The sequence below is a fragment of the Myxine glutinosa genome, chromosome 9 (genome assembly GCF_964187855.1).
Source record: "Myxine glutinosa chromosome 9, kmMyxGlut1.1, whole genome shotgun sequence".
NCBI lineage: Eukaryota > Metazoa > Chordata > Myxini > Myxiniformes > Myxinidae > Myxine > Myxine glutinosa.
This window is the reverse complement of record NC_136269.1, coordinates 113,772,262-113,794,212: the sequence shown is the minus strand read 5'-3', so window position 1 is coordinate 113,794,212 and position 21,951 is coordinate 113,772,262. Positions and strand designations below refer to the sequence as shown.

At 51.3% G+C, this 21,951-nt stretch overlaps 2 protein-coding genes across 2 annotated transcripts in view; one reads left to right on the top strand and one right to left on the bottom strand.

Annotated features, from left to right (window-relative positions):
• Positions 1–21,951, bottom strand: part of LOC144893659 (uncharacterized) — a 1,045,304-nt gene that overhangs the window by 29,075 nt on the left and 994,278 nt on the right. The gene's annotated exons all lie outside the window — the stretch shown is intronic.
• Positions 1–21,951, top strand: part of LOC137413846 (SRA stem-loop-interacting RNA-binding protein, mitochondrial) — a 45,466-nt gene that overhangs the window by 17,610 nt on the left and 5,905 nt on the right. Inside the window, exon 3 of the mRNA XM_068099274.2 lies at positions 20,936–21,040. Within this exon, the coding sequence (XP_067955375.1) occupies positions 20,936–21,040 (105 nt within the window). The remainder of the gene's footprint in view (positions 1–20,935; positions 21,041–21,951) is intronic.

The following is a 21,951-nucleotide window of genomic DNA, read 5'->3' as shown; positions in this document are numbered from 1 at the left end:
TCGGGGAGACTGGGGAGAATTGAGACAGGGGTTGGCAGGATAAGGGGGGGCAGGTGGTTTGAGGGGGAGCGGGTGCGGTGGTGGTTAAGCTGTTGTCGATGTTGTCAATTTTGCATTGGAAGAATGAAAGGAAGGAGATGCAGTTGTCCACTGTGAATGACTGGGTGGTGGTATTCAGGGGGCTGAGGAGTTTGTTTATTGTCGAGAAGAGTGCTTTTGGGTTTCCGGAGCCAGAGTGGATAATTTGAGAGTAGTAGGCCGAGCGGGCGCGGGAGAGGGCATCTTTGTAGTGTTGTAGGTGGTCCTTGTAGGCTTGGGAGTGAATTGTGAGACCTGTTTTATTGCGGAGTCTTTCAAGTTGGCGAGCACGAGTTTTCATCAGGCGGAGTTCAGGGGTAAACCAGGGAGCAGAATGGGTGAAAGAAACTTTTGGTTTTTATAGGCGCAAGCTGGTCAAGGCAGGAGGAGAGAGTGTGGTTGTAGTAGTCAGTGAGGTCAGAAGGGGTGTGGACGTCAACGAAGGGAGAAGTGGACATTTTTTCAGAGAGGGTGGATGAGAATGAGGTCGGTGAAAGAGCGCTTAGCTTACGGAAGTTGGTAGTGCGATAATGCCTTGGTGCTGGGGTGGGGATGTTGATGGTCATAGTGATGGCTAAGTGGTCAGAGAGGGTGAGGTCGGAGCCAGAGAGATGGTGCAAAATTAATCCAGTAGAGCAGACAAGGTCCAGAATGTGACCACGGTTATGGGTAGGAAAGTTGACATGTTGAGTGAGGTTAAAGCAGGTGAATAAATCAGTGAAGTCAGTGGTTATTGTGGAGTCAGTGGAGTCCATGTGGATATTGAAATCACCGAGGAGGAGGATTGAGGGGGAGAGGGAACAGAGCTGGGTCAGAAAGTAGGAGAAGTCAGACAGGAATGATGGGTGTGGTTTGGGAGGGTGGTAGACGACAGCCATGACTGACTGTGTGTGACCAGAGAGTTTAAAAGCCAGGTGGTCAAATGATGGAGCAGATGAGATGGAGATGAGGCTGGTCTTGATGTCTTGTCGGTGAATTACGGCAATTCCATCACCTCGGCCCTCCGAGCGTGGTTTATTGATGTAAGAATATCCATTGGGTGTAGTGAGGTTGAGTGAGAAGTAGTCCAGAGGTTGTTGCCAGGTTTCAGTGAGACAGAGAAAGTCCAGTTTATTATCCAGAATGTAGTCGTTCAGGATGAGGCTTTTGTTGTTGAGGGACCGGGTATTGAACAGGGTGAGCTTGATGTTGTTTTGTACGGTGGGGATGAACTCAGGTGATTTAGCCAGGGTTTGCAGACAGGAGGTGCGATCGTGTGCGTTGCTGTGACCAGGTGCGCTGGGACGATGAGTGGGAGTGCGCTGAGCCGACCAGAGTACGGGAATGGAGTGATCTGTTTGTAAGTAAACAAACTTACGACCAGAGCCTCTATGAATATATCTGGGTCATCGCAGGAGTCCGTGGTACTTGATTGCAGAGATGCATGATGGGGTGGAGTGAGTATTGAGCAGAAGAAGCCTTGTGGCGGAGTACCTCAGAGCCATGCCAGGCAGGAGCGAAGGGACGAGTATGAGGCCAAGGTCGAGGAGGCAAAGCGGCAAACGCAGCGGCAAACGACCGCAGCCACAAACAACGGGAGCGGGCCTGAGGAAACAGTGGAGGAGCCGGGCAGGTGAAGCCAGGAGCAGAGCCGGGACCGAGCAGAGGGCAGACCCAACGGTCAAAAATCTGCCACGGCCACCAGAAAAGCAAACTATGTACAATGGCCCAGTCGGAGAAGCGGCGAACAAGTAACACCAGCGTCCTCTCCAGACCGGACCGGAAGCGGAAGTCCAGAATGATATGAATGACTAGAGACTTAATAGAACACCTTAGCCTGCACAGTTTTGTGACTGCTAAGTACTGCTAAATGTAAGACTTTTTAAAATGCCAAGAAGGACATTTGTGTCTCAGCGTTCAATTATGTAATTCAATTGAACTGAAATAAAGATTTCAAAAGTCGTATAAATAATTTTTTTAGAAGTTTACCGCTATTGATGCAGCGTCTTTTACACTACCTTATTTAACACGTTGATTAGTTTTTCATGCCTGTTGTTTGTATCCCTTATGACATCCTTAAAAACAGAGTAAGTGTCCTGTTTGGAATCATTTTCATTTTTGTTGAAATGTCAGGCAGGCCGACAGAGTAAAAATATTATCTCACTACTCTTTGCGCATGTGCGATCGGGACCAATTCAGAGCCAAAGTACTGCTAAACTCCAGGTTATTTTTCCGATTTCTGTTTAAAATATATCATTCCATTTCGAATAACTTGTTTCTTGATCGTAAACTGACCTCTGCAGACAGACAAATTAACCAATATTGCTTAACCCTGCTTTTCATGTCGCATGCACGGGGTAACGAACAGTCTTTTTTAATGTTGACTTGCAATTTGTACAAAAAAATTTGAGCTTCTGTGTCTCGTATATCACCATGTAAGCTCATATAGACAGTAATGACATACAAGGTGTTACAACTGTCTAAAACTCCTTATATGTACAATAAGCTGTGTATTTCCAGGCATCCCCTGCAGCCTTTAGAATAGAAGCTTGCTTTCAAGTGTCTGGTCACAACAGGGTATGCACACTCATACAAAATGCAAAGTCTAACACCAGTATTAGTCCACTGTGACCAATGCAGGAGGGATTTTTTGGCTAAAAGTGGCCTAGTTTCCTATTCCATGACTCGTTGCCATGAAGACAACTCCCCAGTAATCATTGAATGTGACAGGCAGCTAATAATAATAATATGGACCTGGGCCATATTAAATAATGGTAATGTGCCTTTTTATCCATTTCTTCTGTTTATAAAGCAGTGAGGAGTAATTTGCCTTTTATTTACAGCGTTTGATGTCACTCGCCTTGCATCACCTTTCATGCCACCAAACTTCGGCCCGAAAGGAGGCAGTTATGTTCCAAGTATTATGTGCCTCACAGCACATTACAGGGCTCACTGCATCCGCAGCATAGCTGTTCCAAAGAAAGCAATAACTGGGTGTTCCGTACCCATGAATGAACAGCCCATTAGCTTGTTGCCAATGATTCAGCCTAATCTCATTACTTCAGCACAACATGTTGTATCTCATAATTGTGAAGACAAGCGTAACAAACAACTACATGGATAGGAGGAATGCTGCCATTATCTCGCACACGGCTTATGCAGGAATTTCCTTTGAGGACAAAGATGCGTACATATAACTAAAAGGGAGCAAAGCATGCATGGGGAATTCACAAATATCAGTGTGAGCTTGTTTTTTGGGAACACTGATTTCCATCCTTGTTACACTTTTATCTAAAACGTATACAGGTATGGATTCACCTCATCTCTTACAAATGGAAAAGCATGCATTTTCTTAAATTATCACACCTGTCATTTGGTTAGGTCTATAACTTGTCAAATATGGTACTTTTTTTCTTTCTTTTTTTGTATACTGAATCGAGGCTCGTGAAAGAGCTAACATTTATTTCACAAACAAATCAACCAGACAAACAAAATATATAAAAAGAGGGAGCGGAAGACAAGATGGGGAGAGAAGGGGAAGCACACAAACACAACATTTGAGAGCAGGGAGAAGTGTGGGAGGGAGAGGGCTTGGGGGGAGGAGGCGTGGGAAGGGGGGAGAGGTATAAAACACAAGGGGACCAAAGACTTCCAGGACAGAAGTTGGTATTTCAAAAAAAAAAAAAGAAAAGTGTAGGGTTTTGGGTGAAATTAGCGGGGGTAGAAAAGATCAAGGTTTTGGATGGGGGAAGATAAGAGATGGTGGTGAACATCTGTTTTAAAGACCTGGAGGGTGGAGTGGGATTGAAGAGAGTGAGGGAGTTTGTTCCAGAGGTGGGAGAAAAGAGGAATGAAGGAGTGAAGGTGAGCAGAAAGTCTTGATTTTGGCAGTTTAACCATAAGAGGGTTGCAGGCAGATCTTGTGCGACCTGTAGGAATATTTGGGGGACAGAGCCCAGAGAGAGCTGGGGGGGCAAGGCCAGAGAGGAGTCGGTAGAAGATGGAAAGACCACCAACCTGCCTGCTGTGAGTGAGTGAAAGGCCCTTGGAGTTAGCTTCATCGCGGGAGATTCCAATGATTCTGAACGCTTTGGTTTCAACAGCGTGAAGACGAGCTAGGTGTGAGGCAGAAGCACCAGACCAGAGGGGAGAGTAGTATTCCATAGAGCTGCGGATGAAAGCCTTGTAAGTGGTGAGGAGCTCAGGTGTACCAAGGAAGGACTTCGCACGACGGAGGATGCCCAGTCGGCCACTGGCTTTGGAGGCCAGATTTGAAATGTGGTTTTCCCAGGAAAGATCATGGCAGATAGTGAGACCCAAAAGCTAGAGTGACAGAACTTCTTGGAGAGGATTATTCAGAAAGTGGATGGGAGGGTTGTCCAGTCGGTCTTTTCGGAGAGACATCGTAAGAGTGTGAGATTTGTCAGGATCGAAAGACATGTTTCACTTGTTTGCCCAGTCTGTGATTTTGTCCAGGTCTGCAGAGAGTGAGGAGGCTGCAGACTGCCGATCTGAGGGATGAGGAATGGAGCGACAGAGAGTAGAGTCGTCAGCAAAGAGATAGAGAGGATTTTCAAGAGAGTCAGAGAGATCATTGATGAATGAATGAATGAATGATCGTTTTAAGGCCATTTTCCCCGCTGGAGCGGGGGTTCGCCTTGCGGGTCCCATGACAATCATGGTTCCCTGTTTTGAGGCAATATTTTTTATGGCCGGATGCCCTTCCTGACGCCAACCCTTGGTCGCCTCTTACGATGCGCAGGGATACGGTGTACCTATTCTAAACCGGGGTACACACCGGGATCATTCATCCCAGCAAGCTGGTACTCAATTTGCCGACCTCGGAAGGATGACAGGCTGAGTCAACCCCCCTGGCGTTAATTCAGCGATCGACCGGGATCCGAACCCAGGATCCTAGGATCCCAAGCCAGCACCCTAACTGCTAAGCCAACACCAGGCAATTGATGAAGACCAGTAAAAGCACAGGGCCCAGAACACTGCCTTGGGGAACTCCAGCCTGTACAGGAAGAGGAGATGAGAGAAACCCATTCAGGGCCACACGTTGACTACGACTAGAGAGGAAGTCCGCCAGCCATGCGTGGAGATTTCCATGGATACCAAAGGAGGAGAGTTTGGTGAGCAGAGCGGGGGTGCCAGACAGTATCGAAGGCACGTGAAATGTCAAGGGAGACGGCTCTAATTTCCTGTTTGGCGTTGAGGACCTCCATCCATTGTTGAGAAAGCAGAAGCAGCATGTCCAGAGTAGAGTGACCAGGTCTGAAACTAAAAGTCTGGTCAGACCAGGTCTGAAAAGGTACTTGCACCTTTTGTCGACTGAAGCCAGATTCACACCCGTTATTTCCTCTCAGACGTAATGAAATATTCTACCCTGGACATGCTGCTTCTGCTCTAGTGCTATACTCAAACATAGTTTCCAAACTCTAACTCGGTGAGTTGCGCTTCCGAGCGGGGTCTGAGTCTAGCTAGGTTTGGCTGTCAACTTGATTGTCATTGCTGTCAATCGAGTAATCATAGTCTTCTCTAAGTAGATGTGGTAGAAATGTGCTTTAGTGTATGAATCGGATGTGCTATAGAATTATCATTTTGTTTCTCTTTGTGAATTTCAAAACGAATGCTTCTGTAATCGATCACCGTATCTGTTACCTGCCGAACTCTGCGTTAACCTTGAAGGGTCTCACCTCACGGCGGGCTGAGTAAAGATAGCGTTTAGATTTGATTAGTCGATGTGAATCATGCCTCATTAGGTTGAGAATTGAAAAACAATATCAAGCAGCAGGCCTGCGGAGATAACAAGAAAGTCTTATCGACACTTTCATATCGTTGAGTCGACAGTAATCTCTTTTCTTAATGAACTTCATTGTCGGACACTTTGTTATTCTCTTCCTCTTTCCTTTATAAAGGACTCTGACGGGTTTAATCGAAAGGCAGCATGTTGTACTCTCACAAACATATTGCACTTATATGTGATCGGTGTCATTGAGGATGCAAAATGAAGGAAATCATGTGAAAAAGGATATTTTACCACAACTGGTTGTTGTTGTTGTTGTTGTTGTTTGTGTGCTCCTTGCACGTCCTAAAACGTCCCTGCTTTTGTAGAATAATAAATGTTTCATTCAAACCACTGCTTGAATAAACCATTAGTGCTTCTTGGTTTATTTTAAAATGGGCTTTTAAAATGGCGCATGTGTAATGGCGCACGAGGCTTTTAAAATGGGCAAGATAAAACAAAATAATTTTTTGTTTGCAGTAAATCGATTTTTACCTTTCTGACGGTACCATTTGTATTATTCTACGGCAGCACAAACCCTTCAGAATAAAGCGTGATGGAGAAACTCGGCTCCTTTTATATCTGGGTTAGAGGATGAAAGGACATCATTGTATTGTAATGTGAGCAGTGCCGTGGCCGGCCGTACCTGTCAACGCAGCTTAGATTGAGGCAATGCATCCCCCATGTGATCGATTTGCATACACTTGATTCTAGCTCTTCCACGAGTCTCGTTCATCTTAAAAAAAAAATAGAAAATGAAAACATTTCATACTTGGCTGAATATCCGAGTTCTGAGCCGATCCACGGCCTGGTAAATTTTTGCCTAAATAACTGGGTTTTGCTACCATGTCTCAACACTATTCTGATCTCCAAAGCAATGAATGGAGGCCCTCAGTGTCAGACATGAGATCAGAGCCATCTTGCTCGGCATATCTTGAGCATTCGACATGTACTCAGAATTTGTCCGGATCACACATGTGCAGAGAGGAATACGATTTTATTTTATTTTTTCACTTTGTCTGCCTTCTTGGCAGTTAAACAGAATTGAACATCATTGCAAACAGGACACCTACTGTTTTTAAGGACGTCATAAAGGACATAAACAACAAGCACGGCAAAGTAATGTATTGTGTTAGATAGTGTGATGGAATAGACGCTCGGGGGAAACAGCGGTAAAACCCGGAATTAATTTATTTATATGCCTTTAAACCTTGTTCAACCTTTGTTTAAATTGAATTATATACTTAGAATGTAGAACACAAATCGCCTTCATAATGCTTCCAAAACCATGCGGTATATCAATATATATAATGAGAGGGCGTGGCATGCGAGAGGGTTGGGATGAAGAAGATGCCGAGTGATGCTGTATTCAATGGTGATCAGTAAATCTTCTATTCTCCTAAACTTCGACATATTAGTGTACAACGGTGAGGTGTGTGTATATATATGTATATGTATATGTATATATATATATATATATATATATATATATATATATATATATATATATATATATATATATATATATATATATATATATATGTTACGCGCGCTGCTTGTGAGCAAGGAGGAAGCGGACAAGCGGTAACATATAAACGTCTTTATTGTAAGACTACACTGTAACACTGAACTCCTCCGGGCTGGTCGCCCGGTGTATATCATGAGGCCACGCCTACCCCTCGGGCGTGGCCACCGCCCACTTGGTGCGTGGAATGATGTCACCACGCCAGTGGGCTTTTGTGTCCGCCACACGCGCCCCCCCAGAATTCCCGCGCACCTGGAGGGCCAGTTTGCGGGGCAGACGAATGACCCGGCCGAAGCGCCCCCTGGCGATCGGCGGCGTCCGGGGTGCAGGGATACCAGGTGGGATGCCCCTGGCTGCCCCTGGGATGGGTGCAGGACCGGGGGGCGCCGTGGCGGCGGGGCTGGGCGGTGCCGGGGGTCCGCCCGCAGGAGGGCGGCCCCGACGTGGGGGTCGGGCCACTGGCGGTGGATGGTCCACATCGAGGTGGGCCGGCTTGAGGCGGTCTACCGAAACGCGGTCAGGAGTACCGCCGATGTCCAGGGTGAAGTGCTTCGCCCCGGTCTCCAGCACGCGGAAAGGCCCGTCGTACGGGGGCCGCAGTGGTGTCCGATGGGCATCGTGGCGGACGAAGACGTACTCCGCCGTGCGAAGCTCCGGGGCGACGTGCGTCGGTGGGTGCCCGTGGCATGCCGTTGGCACCGGGGCGAACCTCTGGGCGGTCTCTTGCAGAGCGGAGCGCTGCTGTGCCGCGGACCATGGTGCCGTGGAGTCGGGGAGGAACTCGCCCGGCACCCGCAGCGGTTGCCCGAAGACCAACTCCGCCGCGGATGCGCGCAGGTCCTCCTTGGGCGCCGTCCGGAGGCCCAGCAGGACCCAGGGGAGCCTGTCGACCCAGCCGCCGTCGCGGAGGGTGGCCCGGAGCGCGGCCTTCAATGAGCGGTGAAATCGCTCACACAGGCCGTTAGCCTGGGGGTGGTAGGCCGTGGTTCGGTGCAGCCGGACCCCGAGCCCCTGCGCAACCGCCCCCCAGAGCTCCGAGGTGAACTGGGGGCCGCGGTCGGATGAGATGTCTGAGGGGGCGCCGAACCGGGCGACCCAGGTGGCGATGAAAGCCTGTGCGACATCGGCCGCCGTTGTCGACGCCAAGGGCACGGCCTCCGGCCACCGGGTGGTGCGGTCCACCATGGTGAGGACGTAGGTGAAACCCCGCGAGGGGGGCAGAGGTCCCACCAGGTCCACGTGGACGTGGTCAAACCGGCGTTCCGGCACCGTGAACGGGGCCAACGGGGCCTGGGTGTGCCGGTGCACCTTGGCGCGCTGGCACGCGAGGCACGTCCTGGCCCAGCCGCGGACGGCCTTCCGGAGGCCATGCCAGACGAACTTGTCGGCGATCAGCCTTTGGGAGGCCCTCGCGCCCGGGTGGGACAGGCCGTGGATGGCGTCAAACACCTGGCGCTGCCAGCCCGCGGGCACAATGGGGCGAGGACGCCCGAGGGAGACGTCGCACAAGAGGGCCGCGCCCGCGCCGTCGAACGGCACCTCGGTGACGCGGAGGCCCGTGACGGCGGTCCGCAAGGCCTGGACGTCGGGGTCAGCGGCCTGGTCCGCTGCCATCCGGGCATAGTCGATGCCGAGGTGGACTGCGTGGGCGACGGCCCGGGAAAGGCAATCCGCCACCGGGTTGTCCTTCCCCGCGACGTGCTGGATGTCCGTCGTGTACTCGGACACGGCCGAGAGGTGACGCTGCTGCCGGGCCGACCACGGCTCGGTGACCTTGCCCATCGCGAAGATCAGCGGCTTGTGGTCGACGAAGGCAGTGAACGCCCGGCCCTCGAGCAGATGGCGGAAGTGCCTGACCGCCAAGTGAAGTCCGAGCAACTCGCGGTCGAAGGTACTGTAACGGCGTTCGGGCGGGCGAAGCTGCCGGCTAAAGAACGCCAGCGGTTGCCAAGCTCCACGCACCCATTGCTCGTGCACCGCGCCCACCGCGTAGTCCGAGGCATCGGTGGTGAGGGCGATCGGTGCATCGGGCGCCGGGTGCGCGAGCATGGTGGCGTTAGCCAAGGCGAGCTTCGCGCCCGTGAACGCCGTGTCCATCTGCTCGGTCCAGGTAACGTCGCCTTTGCCCGGCTTACCTCGGAGAGCTTCGTGCAGGGGGCGCAGGAGCTGGGCGATACGGGGCAGGAACCGATGGTAAAAGTTCACCATGCCCAGGAACTCCTGCAGCCCTCTGATCGTGCGGGGGCGCGGAAACCCCTTCACCGCCTCCACCTTGGCCGGCAGGGGGACGGCGCCGTGCCTGGTGACACGGTGCCCCAGAAAATCGATTGTGGCGGCGCCGAACCGGCACTTTGCGGGGTTCACAATCAGGCCATGCTGGCCCAGGCGTTCGAAGAGCGTGCGGAGGTGGCGTAGGTGCTCTTCGCGGGACGCGCTGGCGACGAGGATATCGTCCAGGTAGACGTAGACAAAATCTAAGTCGCGCAGGACGCTGTCCATCAGTCGCTGGAACGCCTGAGCCGCATTCTTCAGACCGAAGGGCATGCGCAGGAACTCGAAGAGTCCGAATGGCGTGATGACCGCCGTCTTCGGGACGTCCTCCGGCCTGACGGGGACCTGATGGTAGCCGCGTATGAGGTCCACCTTCGAGAAGAAGGACCTGCCCGCCAAACGGGCGGAAAAGTCCTGAATGTGGGGGACGGGGTAGCGGTCGGGAGTCGTGGCGTCATTGAGACGGCGATAGTCCCCGCACGGTCGCCATCCCCCGCCGGGCTTCGGCACGATGTGCAGCGGCGACGCCCAAGCGCTCTCTGAGCGCCGAACGATGCCGAGTCGCTCCAGGGTAGCGAACTCCGCTTTTGCCACCGCCAGCTTCGTCGGCTCGAGGCGGCGTGCCCGGGCGTAGACCGGTGGCCCGACGGTGGGGATGTGATGGGCCACCCTGTGCTTGACGGCCCCCGCCGAGAAGGTGGGCCGCGTGAGGGCCGGGAAGCCGGCGAGGAGGCGGGTGAATGCGTCCGCTGCCGGAAGCGTACAGACCAACGTGGCCGGAACCGAATCGTTCGGCAAGCCGCTTGGCAAGCCGCTCGTTGAGCTGGGCAACGCACACGCGAGCGAGCTGAACGTCTCGGCCTGGACAAGCCGTCTGCGCTTGACGTCGACCAGGAGCCCATTAGCGCACAGGAAGTCCGCGCCAAGCAGTGCCATGGGCACGTCGGCGGTGACGAACGTCCATCGGAAAACCTGCCCTCCAAACCGCAGAGAGAGGCAGCGTTTTCCGTACGTACGGATGGGCGTCCCGTTCGCGGCAAGCAGCGTGGGGCCCCCACCCGCGGCGTGCTTGTCTGACGTGCCGGCGGGAATGACACTCACCTGCGCTCCCGTGTCGCACAGGTAACGGCGCCCGGAGAAGGTGTCCGTTATGAACAGCAGGCTGCTCGAACGGCCGGCGTTCATCGCCACAACTGAGCGCCGGCCCGGGCATTTCCCGACCCGTTGAAGGAGCACGGCGGATGACACCGCCGAGCTTCGTGGCCGAACTTGGCGTGGAACCAGCACCAGGTGGTGGAGCTGGAGGAGCGCGGCTGGCTCCGCCAGGCCGGTGGAGTCGACGGGTTTCCCCGCGGTGGCGGTTTTCGCCGCGGCGGGTGGGCGGGGCGTGGCGGCGTTCACGAGGTGCGTATCAGCATGCTGCTGAACTTCAGCGTGCTGTAGAAGATGATGCTGTGGAACATCAGCGTCGAAGGCCGTGACGGCCACGCCAACGCTCGCCCGCGTGTCCGAAGCGGCGAAGTACTTGTCCGCCTCGGCCGCCAATGCTCGGGGTTCCGTTAGCCCGGTCCCGGCCAACGCGAGGCGAACCTGCGCTGGAAGTTGGCGACGGAAAAGCGCCCGGAATAGCGAACCGGGGGCTTCGTCGCCCAACAGTGACAGCATATGGTCCATTCGGACCGACGGGCGCGTCTCACCGAGCTCGGGGAGATCCAGGAGGCGGTCGGCCCGTGCGTCGTCCGTGAGGCTGAACGTGGCTAGGAGTAGCCGCTTGAGTGCCTCGTACTTGTGGCCGTCTGGTGGGTGGCGAAGGACGGACACAACTCGAGCGGCCGTGCCGGGCCCGAGGGAGGCGATGACGTGGCAGTAGCGCGTGTCATCGCCGGTGAGGTGCCGAAGCTGAAATTGGGCTTCGGCCTGGACGAACCAGACTTCGGCCTGAGCCTCCCAAAATTCCGGAAGTTTGACGAAGGCGGCCATGGCGATGGCGTCGCGTGTGGAAGGATCGCTCCGGCAGATCCAACGTCGAGGGTCACCAGTAAAGCGCGGCGTTACCCGCGCTGCTTGTGAGCAAGGAGGAAGCGGACAAGCGGTAACATATTGTTGCGAATATGGAATTTGGCCTCCATATCCGCTTGTAAATATTCCCCTATTTTCTCCAATACTCCCCAACTTTCCCCAATCCCCCATTCCCTAGTCCCATTGCATGTAAATAACAATCAGTAGAGCCGACCTTCCCCTTATTCCCCCATTGAATGTCGTGCCCAGGTCCACCGCACCACACGTAGCCAACTTTCGGACATCTTCCTAGTTATTCTTAATCTATGTCAGTTAAGGCCTCGTTTCCATTAATTATGACTCTTCGTTGCACCAGAATGTGATTATATGGCATCAGTAGTGAGTTTAGGACCTTTCCCATACCTCCTCCCATCTTCTTCCCCAAACAACAACAATAACAACAACTACAACAACAATTACAACTACAACTACGACTACAACAACAGAGGGGCGGGGAGTGTGCGTCCTCACACCGGCTCGGTTACCCGCCATGACCATACGCTCCACGGCGTTACCCCGAAGGGGCTGGCTGTCAGCTCCTCGTCAGGGGCGGAGCCAGTAACCCCCCCACGCACCCAATGAGAAGCAACGTGCCGATTCCACGAGGCGGAGCTAACGAGCCGAGGGCGTGTCACTCCCCGCCGGATATACGCGGCCCCGCGCCGGATGTGACGTCAGATGCGCCCCCAGCCTGGAGAGAGAAGTCGCCACCCCTCGAGCGCTGCAATACCTCCACCGCATCTCTTAAACTGGACCGTACGTGATCCTGCCCTGAGCCCAGGTGCACCTGGAGCGATCGCTACCCGCTTTCGTTGCAATCAAACCCCGTGTGAGTGAGCCTTGTCCCGTTTATTTGTCGTCTGTTGGGGTTAATATAAGTGTGTTTAAGTGCCCACCTTCCTATGTTTCCCTCTTGTCCCTGTAATCTAAACCTTCCGCATTATTGTAATAACAACCTTTGAGAACCGTATCCCTGGTGTCGTGTCGTATTAATTCCAGCCGTGTGTCTTCTTTTTCCTTCATTGGTCTAGCATAGCGCGATTCGTCAACGTTCGGGCACAATCGGGTAACTTGTGCAGACGTGGTCATACCATAAAACCGCTCGGTACATAACATCCAAGCCACGTCTGTAACAATTGGTTGTCAGGAGTTGGATTCGAACCTGGGACTAAATTTATTTAGCCCAAATTTTGGAACACCAATTGTACTATTAGAGTAACAATTGGTGTCGAGGAGTGGAATTCGAACCCGGGACTAAATTAGTTAGGCCCAAATTTTGGGAGGGAAAATCGAGCCGGAGCGCGTACGGCGCTCGACCGAATCGATTCGGAGCGCGTTTCCCGCGCGAAATTATAACGGCGAAATTTGAATTTGTTTTACGAAAATATAAAAATAAAAAACCGAATTTTGAAAGTCGCGCTATGGCGGATCAAGACAGCTGGGGTCCGGTAAAGGAGAGTGAGGTAGGGTCGATCCAGGACCAAAATGAGGGACAGGAGGAGAGCGAAGCAGTGAGGGCGGCAGGTTCGCAAAATAGCGCCGTCACGCACGAAGAAGCGGGCGCGCAAAATGGCGCCTCGCTGGTCACCGTGCCCGCGACCGAAGTAGCGCCGCTGGGAAGATTGGAACTTTTTTTTATACAAATGACGGCCCTTATGGAAAAGAATAGTGAGCGATTGGAAAACCAAATGGGGGTAATGGGAAACCAAATGGGGGTAATGAGGGACGAAGCGAGGGCTCGGAGTGAGCAATTGGGGGTAATGAGGGACGAAGCGAGGGCTCAGAGTGAGCAAATGGGGGTAATGAGGGACGAAGCGAGGGGTACCAGTGAGAAGTTAGACAATAATTTTGAGGGGTTAGACAACGGGATAAAAGAAGTGAAAAAGGGGTTAGAGGGGGTAGAAAATAGAATGGCTGCCCAGGAGAATCAGATAGAGGGAGTGAAAAATGGGTTAGAGGGGTTAGAAAACAGTATGGAAGGCAAATTGAGGGACATGAGGGACCAAGCGGAAAGGGAAGTTAAACAAATGGAGCAGCAGATAGAGGGGGTCAGAATGGGGGTAGAAACCAAACTGGATGCTCACAGGGAGGAAATGGAGCAGATGAGGGTGGCATCTGGGCAGGAGATGCAAGTGATGGGAGAGGAGATCAGAAGAGGAGTGAGTGAGGAGGTCGGAGGAGTGCGCGAGGAGGTGAGGCACTGTAAGGAGCGCATGGAGAAAGAGGTGAGAAAGGGGACTGTAAAATTGCAAGGTGGTATGGAGGAGTTGACGCTGGGAGTAGAGCAGCTGACGGTGGGACAGACGGAGTTAGTGGAGCAGGTTCAAAGGAACACTGCGGTATTAGGAGGTTTAAAGGCGACACAGAAAGAACTAAAAGATGACTTGGTAGCGACGAAGAGGGAATGTCAGATGGTACGTGATGGACTGACAACGAGGTTGGACGAGGTGATAGAGGTAATGGAGACGAAGGACCGGCAGGTGAGGACGCACATTGAAACGGTCAAGGTAGCCTTGGAGGACGAGCTTGAGGAGACGTACCGGGGAATAAAAGAGGTGAGGCACAAATTAGAAGAAGTGGAAGAAGGGGTGAGCGAAATTAAGAAGCGACGGAGAGGGGATAACAAAGAGATAAAAGAGGAGATAAAAGAATTGGTCCAAAGTCTGTGTTTGGATCGTGATGTGCTCATTAACCGGATGAGGGATTCGCAGGTGATGGAGGAGAAGCGAAGAGGAAGAGGACCCGGTGTAAGTGGTGACCAATATGGTCGTGCGTATGATGCGCCAGGGGATTTAAGAAGCTTGGGGGTCGAGATGGACCCGGGTGTTCGTGAGAGGCCGTTGGTGAAGTGTGCGACAGGTCTGGTGTGCAAAAAAGGAGGTGTGCGAGGAAGTCCGACTCTGGGGTGTGTGAGGAAAAAGTGTGTACCAAGGAGTGAGTGTGCTGGCGAGAGTGAGTCGGTCGTAGCGTGTGTGCGAGGGAGCACATGGGAGCGCGGTGTGGTGAGTGTTACAGAGGGTGTGACGGGAGAGTGTGCGCAGGAGTGTGCGCGAGAAAGGTGTGTGACGGACAGGTGCATGAGGAAAGAGTGCGCTGTCAGAAGTAAGGAAGAGTGTCCACCTGTGGTGAGTGTTACAGAGGGTGTAACGGGAGAGTGTGCGCGAGAAAGGTGTGTGACCGACAGGTGCATGAGGAAAGAGTGCGCTGTCAGAAGTAAGGAAGAGTGTCCACCTGTGGTGAGTGTTACAGAGGGTGTGACGGGAGAGTGTTCGCAGGAGTGTGCGCGAGAAAGGTGTGTGACGGACAGGTGCACGAGGAAAGAGTGCGCTGTCAGAAGTAAGGAAGAGTGTCCACCTGTGGTGAGTGTTACAGAGGGTGTAACGCAAGAGTGTGCGCGAGAAAGGTGTGTGACGGACAGGTGCACGAGGAAAGAGTGCGCTGTCAAGAGTAAGGGTGAGTGCGCTGTCAAGAATGGAGGTGAGAGTAGTGAGAGTGACAAGGAGCGTGAGTTAGTTGTGACAGGTGAGCGAGGATGTACACCTGGGATGGAAGGATGCACACCTGGAATGGTAGAGCGTGAATGGGAATGCACGCTGGAGTTGGTGGTGAGGCACGTGGTTGGGTGTGCGAATGAGAGCACACCTGTGATTGTCACAGAGGAGGTGACTGAGGAGGGGGCGCGAAGAGGTGTTTTGGTGAGGTGTGCGAGCAACGAATGTGTGCCAAAGTGTTCGGTGGTCAGGTGTGTGACCAAGGCTGTGAGTGGAATGAGAGTACCGAGGTGTGTAAGGAAGGGTACGAGGAGCATGGGCACAGCTGGATGTGTGAGCAAGGAACGGGCTGCGGGGTGTAAGCGTCCAGGTGAAGCATCGACGTTACACGGGTTAGAGGTTAGAGCGACTTTTAGCCGAAGCAGGCCCTCGGTGCGTGCCAGGCCTCGCTTTGAACGGCCGCGTCCAGGCTCCACTAGGCGGAGCTGGCAGCCCGATAGGAAGGGTCGTTATGGCGACCACGTTTTGTTGAGACGTGCCGGCAGGTCGAGATCGGGACATTGGATGGCTCCACGCCGAGGTGGTGTGTGGGATCTCGGCACGGGTAAGCCCCCGTCCCTGCACCGAGTGCCGGACGTATCCAGCCGCTGGCACAAAACAACCAGCATCCATTGCTTGGCTTTACGCAGCCGGGCTTTGGACAGGGATTGGCGCACCGAGAGGTATTAGTGAGTCGACTGGGTGATGAGGTTAGTGTTTTGGACCCAAAATTAGAGAAAAGCAAAATTTAATGATTGGCAAAGGATTGGCAGTAGTGATTGGCAGATGATGGGCAGTGATTGGCCAAATTTTTGATTTGTTGAAATTTGATGTGCAAAATTGGTAGTGAGAGGCCCCCGATGTGGTGGGATGGCAAATCCACCATCCCTCACAGGTGGGGGCAAATGCGCAATAGCTTATGGGGTGTATGGCAGTGAAAACTAGCCCGGGTGGGTTAGGATATATCGTGTGTAGGGCCCTAGAAGATGACATTAGGTAACGTTAAGGTTAGTTAGTGACTGATACCTGTAGTGGGGACGCAGGTAGATTAGTATGGATGATAATGACGTGGGAGCGCAATAGTTTAAAGGGACGACTGGGAAGCGCAAGTTTCAGAGGGGAGAAGTTAGCTGAGATGATGCCGTGTGTGTGAGGATTGAACAGGTGAGAATGGAACAGGTGTGATTGCACAGGTGTGCGACTGAACAGGTGTGTGGAGCAGTGTATGAGGGAGTAGTGGTGATTGTGTGTTGTGCTGACCAAATGGTCCAGGAAGAAAGGAGGGTGCAGGTGGCACCAGGTATGATTGCACAGGTGTGCAACGACAGGTGAATGAAAGACAGGTGTATGGAATAAATGGTCTGGAGAATTGGAATGGATGGTCGTGGAGTGAGAATGGTGGAAATTGTGGAGTGGAGTGGATGGTGCGAAGGTGTGAATGGGGGAAGAGTGGACCCCCATCACGGATACCCGGGGCGGGTAGTGTAAGTGTTAGGTAGAGGGTACAGGTAAATTGTGGTTGGATATTGGCATCTGTGGTGCGGGTGACAGAATGGTATGTGGATGGGTGCGTTGGTGTTGTGGAAATGGCTGGGCGTGTAGCCCGTTAGTGTGTGTAGTTGGTTGGGCACTCCACCACTGTGAGGATGTCGGCCAGGTGAGGCCGCAGGTGGGCTCTGGGAGCCGGTAGTTGTGAGTGGGTGCCTGAGGATCCCGGGTGTGGATCGGGCAGCCCAGTGCCAGAGAGGGCACGGAGTGGGGAGAGAGCCAGAGGGCCTTCTCCAGGTAGTTAGGTTAGGGTAAGGAGCAGGTAAGCTCGGAGGCAACTGCAGTGGTGGAGGTGTGCAGGTGGGTAGACCCACTGGGAGAGGTACACGCCGCAGCCCAGAAATTGTGCGAGGGCACCGGGAGATGAATCGGGGGAGTGAGACCCCAAATTGAAAAGCACCACAGGTTGGCCAATGGGAATTGGTTTTTAGAACCCATAGTGTAAGAGGGCCAATGGTTTGGCCGGAGAGAGACCCCGGGTAGTGTAAAGTTGTTAAAGTCATTTAGGAAATAGTTAGGATTGATGAACCTGTCGCACCATACGCAGCCACTTACCTGTGGTGATGATGGTGACTCCACACCTGTGTTTTCTTTGTTTGTGTTGCAGGAGATGAATCGCTGTGTGGATTTGTGAGACGCATCACGACGTGGATGAGACATTGGGGTGATTCCATCTCTCCCTCCCTAGGAGGGACTGATGATGAATTGGTAATGGCAAATTTTGATGTTGAGTTGAAAATGGCAAATTTTGAGGAGAGTTGAAAATGGCAAATTTGATTGGTTAGGAGGGAGAGAAGACGAATTTGGTTTATGGGAGGAACGGGGAAGACAGTAGGGATGTTTGTTGATTTGTAAAGTAGATGTTTATGGGTAGTGTTGTGTTTTGTGGATGCAGTAAGGGGTAAGGGAGGGGCCATGTAGGTTACCTGGTGGGGGGGGCGTACGATAGGAACGTACCTGTCTCACCTGGTTCCCATGTGCCCCCAGTGTGCATCATCTTGTATTGCGTGCACTTTTGCGCCCTTACCACCTTACTCACTTGTTTCTTCTTTTGTCTCCCACCTCCGAGGATCTGGCTTTGGGGTAGAGAGAGAGGAGAGAGAGGTGCTGGCTGCGCAGTTGTGGGCCTGCACTTTCGCTGTTTGCTGCCGGGATCGATACACCATATGGACCGCAATGTTTGTGGCCACCCACAATGGACCGCAGTTCGTTTGCGGCCAAGCACCACCCGGGGATGGACCTATGGGTCAACGTGGCACCTATGCCATACAGGTGAACCACTTTTAGTTACCACCAAGTGCACCACAAGAAGAGCAAGAGACACCTGCAGGGTTAGGGGTTGTCGAGTTTATTTTTATTCCAATGAACAATGGTGACTGCACCGATTGGCGGTGGGGTGGTGCTTTTGATGCTGGGACAGGGTGCTCTGCACGTTATTAAAGGCCGTCGGCCACAGAGCACTCGTGGGTTGGTGTATCGATGTTGGCAAGCGCGCTCTCTCTATGCATAACATCTGCATGTGTTCCTCCAAAAACAGGTCCTGGATCGTAGTGTAAATAGCAGCGTAGTCGTGTAAATAATGCTCCCTACCGGCTGTATGTTTAGTTTGCGAATTCTTTCCGGATTCGGTTATCCTGTGGGTGTGTTTCTGTGAGGAGAAGGGTGCAACGTCGCAGGGGGACATATTTACTCATTTGTGAATATCTGTAAAACTGTCGCACTCAGGGTAGAGTTAATAGTAGAGGGAACTACATTGCGTGCCACACTAAAGTAGGTAAAAATTTATCGGGTCGGGACGCCCCGAGGGTAGAGAAGGGTGCAATGTTGCGAATATGGAATTTGGCCTCCATATCCGCTTGTAAATATTCCCCTATTTTCTCCAATACTCCCCAACTTTCCCCAATCCCCCATTCCCTAGTCCCATTGCATGTAAATAACAATCAGTAGAGCCGACCTTCCCCTTATTCCCCCATTGAATGTCGTGCCCAGGTCCACCGCACCACACGTAGCCAACTTTCGGACATCTTCCTAGTTATTCTTAATCTATGTCAGTTAAGGCCTCGTTTCCATTAATTATGACTCTTCGTTGCACCAGAATGTGATTATATGGCATCAGTAGTGAGTTTAGGACCTTTCCCATACCTCCTCCCATCTTCTTCCCCAAACAACAACAATAACAACAACTACAACAACAATTACAACTACAACTACGACTACAACAACAGAGGGGCGGGGAGTGTGCGTCCTCACACCGGCTCGGTTACCCGCCATGACCATACGCTCCACGGCGTTACCCCGAAGGGGCTGGCTGTCAGCTCCTCGTCAGGGGCGGAGCCAGTAACCCCCCCACGCACCCAATGAGAAGCAACGTGCCGATTCCACGAGGCGGAGCTAACGAGCCGAGGGCGTGTCACTCCCCGCCGGATATACGCGGCCCCGCGCCGGATGTGACGTCAGATGCGCCCCCAGCCTGGAGAGAGAAGTCGCCACCCCTCGAGCGCTGCAATACCTCCACCGCATCTCTTAAACTGGACCGTACGTGATCCTGCCCTGAGCCCAGGTGCACCTGGAGCGATCGCTACCCGCTTTCGTTGCAATCAAACCCCGTGTGAGTGAGCCTTGTCCCGTTTATTTGTCGTCTGTTGGGGTTAATATAAGTGTGTTTAAGTGCCCACCTTCCTATGTTTCCCTCTTGTCCCTGTAATCTAAACCTTCCGCATTATTGTAATAACAACCTTTGAGAACCGTATCCCTGGTGTCGTGTCGTATTAATTCCAGCCGTGTGTCTTCTTTTTCCTTCATTGGTCTAGCATAGCGCGATTCGTCAACGTTCGGGCACAATCGGGTAACTTGTGCAGACGTGGTCATACCATAAAACCGCTCGGTACATAACATCCAAGCCACGTCTGTAACAATATAAACGTCTTTATTGTAAGACTACACTGTAACACTGAACTCCTCCGGGCTGGTCGCCCGGTGTATATCATGAGGCCACGCCTACCCCTCGGGCGTGGCCACCGCCCACTTGGTGCGTGGAATGATGTCACCACGCCAGTGGGCTTTTGTGTCCGCCACATATATATATATATATATATATATATATATATATATATATATATATATATATATATATATATATATATATATATATATATATATATATATATATATATATATATATATATATATATGACTGTTTCAGTAGCGCTAAACTTCTGGATTTTTTTAAAACCATCTTTAAATTCATTATTTTATTAAAATTTAAGTACGTATTAAAATTTAAAAAATGCACGAGGTTGGCCTGGTGTGTCCTAAGTTGCCAAGCCAGCCGTTCCATAGCGATGGTTTTGAATGGAGTGCTTGCTTGATTGCTTTGAAGCCACTTGGTGAGTATTCTACAAGCTGATTGGTAACTCAACACACCCTTGTGTTGGCTTAATGGTTAAGGTGGCTGGCTTATGATCTTAAGGTCTTGAGTTTGAGCCCGTGTTGTTCCGTTAAATAACACTAGGTGGGTTGACTCAGCCTGTAATCCTTCCCAGGTCGACAAAATGAGTATCAGCTTACTAGAAGCAGGGGTCACTGCATTGGTGGCAGAGCTACGCTCCCAGAAAATGATGCAACCAGCAGACACAGGCTGCATACGAAATAATAATACTGCATGGTGCATCGTGTTATATGCACTCTAGTTATTTATTTAAGCAGTTTGCTTCACGTGCATTTATAACAGCTGTTAATTTACAAGAATAAGCATGTATGACTTATCGCTGATAATTTGATGAATTTTACCTTGAAGTATGAATATCATTGGAATAACCCAAACTTTTGTGCAGTACGGTGTTAAAAATGACCAGTTGGCCCTTAGTTGCTTTTTTCAGCTTCTTCAAGTATCATATCCTGACCTGCACACAGATGTTGGTGAACATTACTGAGGTATTAGCGTTTTTCAGATTCATTCAGGTCGAAAGTTTCAGCTTTGCCAGGGTGCCAGCATACAATGGCATACTCTTGCAAAAGACACCAGTTAACAAACTTTTCAAAGTTGCCATTGGTATGTAAAGAGTCTCGCTATGTATGTATCTATCTACCTAGTTATTCATTTTGGTGGGTTACTATTCAAACTGAATTTTTTTCACATGTTGTTTTCAATTATTTCAGGACAAGAATACAGGATTCAGCAAAGGCTTTGGATTGGTTACGTTCAAAAATGAGAATTCCTACACTGATGTAATGAAGCAAGAACACTTTTTGGATCGTGTTCAGGTATGTTCATGAGCAGGTTAAATACCTGCATTGCTGCTTATTAATTGTAACCACTATTGTCTTTTGCAGACGACTTGGACTTGTCTTCTTTAGTTTATGTTTATGAACATTTTATCAATTATTAGGTTCTTTTTGAATGAATTTGCTACTATAATTGAGCTTTTACTCGTGGCCGCAGAAGATTGACTCCTATAATTCAGCTCAGCTTTTAATTGCGAAATGGGCCCAGCCCGGCCGAGGCGGCCTCGATCGGCCTCGCCACCTAGCCTATAACCTTCCCGGGGCCCGTTCCGACATTTTTTGTTTCCTCCTATCTTTCACCGTTCAGGAGATTAGCACGTGCAGACAAACAAACAAACAAAAACTTTCTTTTATATATATAGAAGATAGATAACCTGGTCCTTTTGGTGCAACTCATGTTCTTGTAACATAAGTCAAAATAAATGCCTAAAGCCAGGCACCCACTTGGGCAATTTGTTCCGTGCAAATCCCCAGAAATTGTTGCGAGACCATCGTTTGGAGAGTTGCCATTAGTAACTTTGAGATCCAAAGCCAAACACCTTAACCGTCACACGCACACTGTGTGTGTGTGTGTGTGTGTGTGTGTGTGTGTGTGTGTGTGTGTGTGTGTGTGTGTGTGTGTGTGTGTGTGTGTGTGTGTGTGTGTGTGTGTGTGTGTGTGTGTGTGTGTGTGTGTGTGTGTGTGTGTGTGTGTGTGTTAGTTAGATATCTCCACATGAGGGTTTCAGAAGATGGAACAGTGTCCTGCCACGTCTCTAAATATCCACCTCCGTTTCATTTCATTAAAGGATCAAGATTCATGAAGCAAGATCTGAATATTTCTTGTTCTCAAAGTTCCATTCCAGGGGCTCTTTTCACGATTCTCACCAAGCCGCAGATAGCTTTCAACT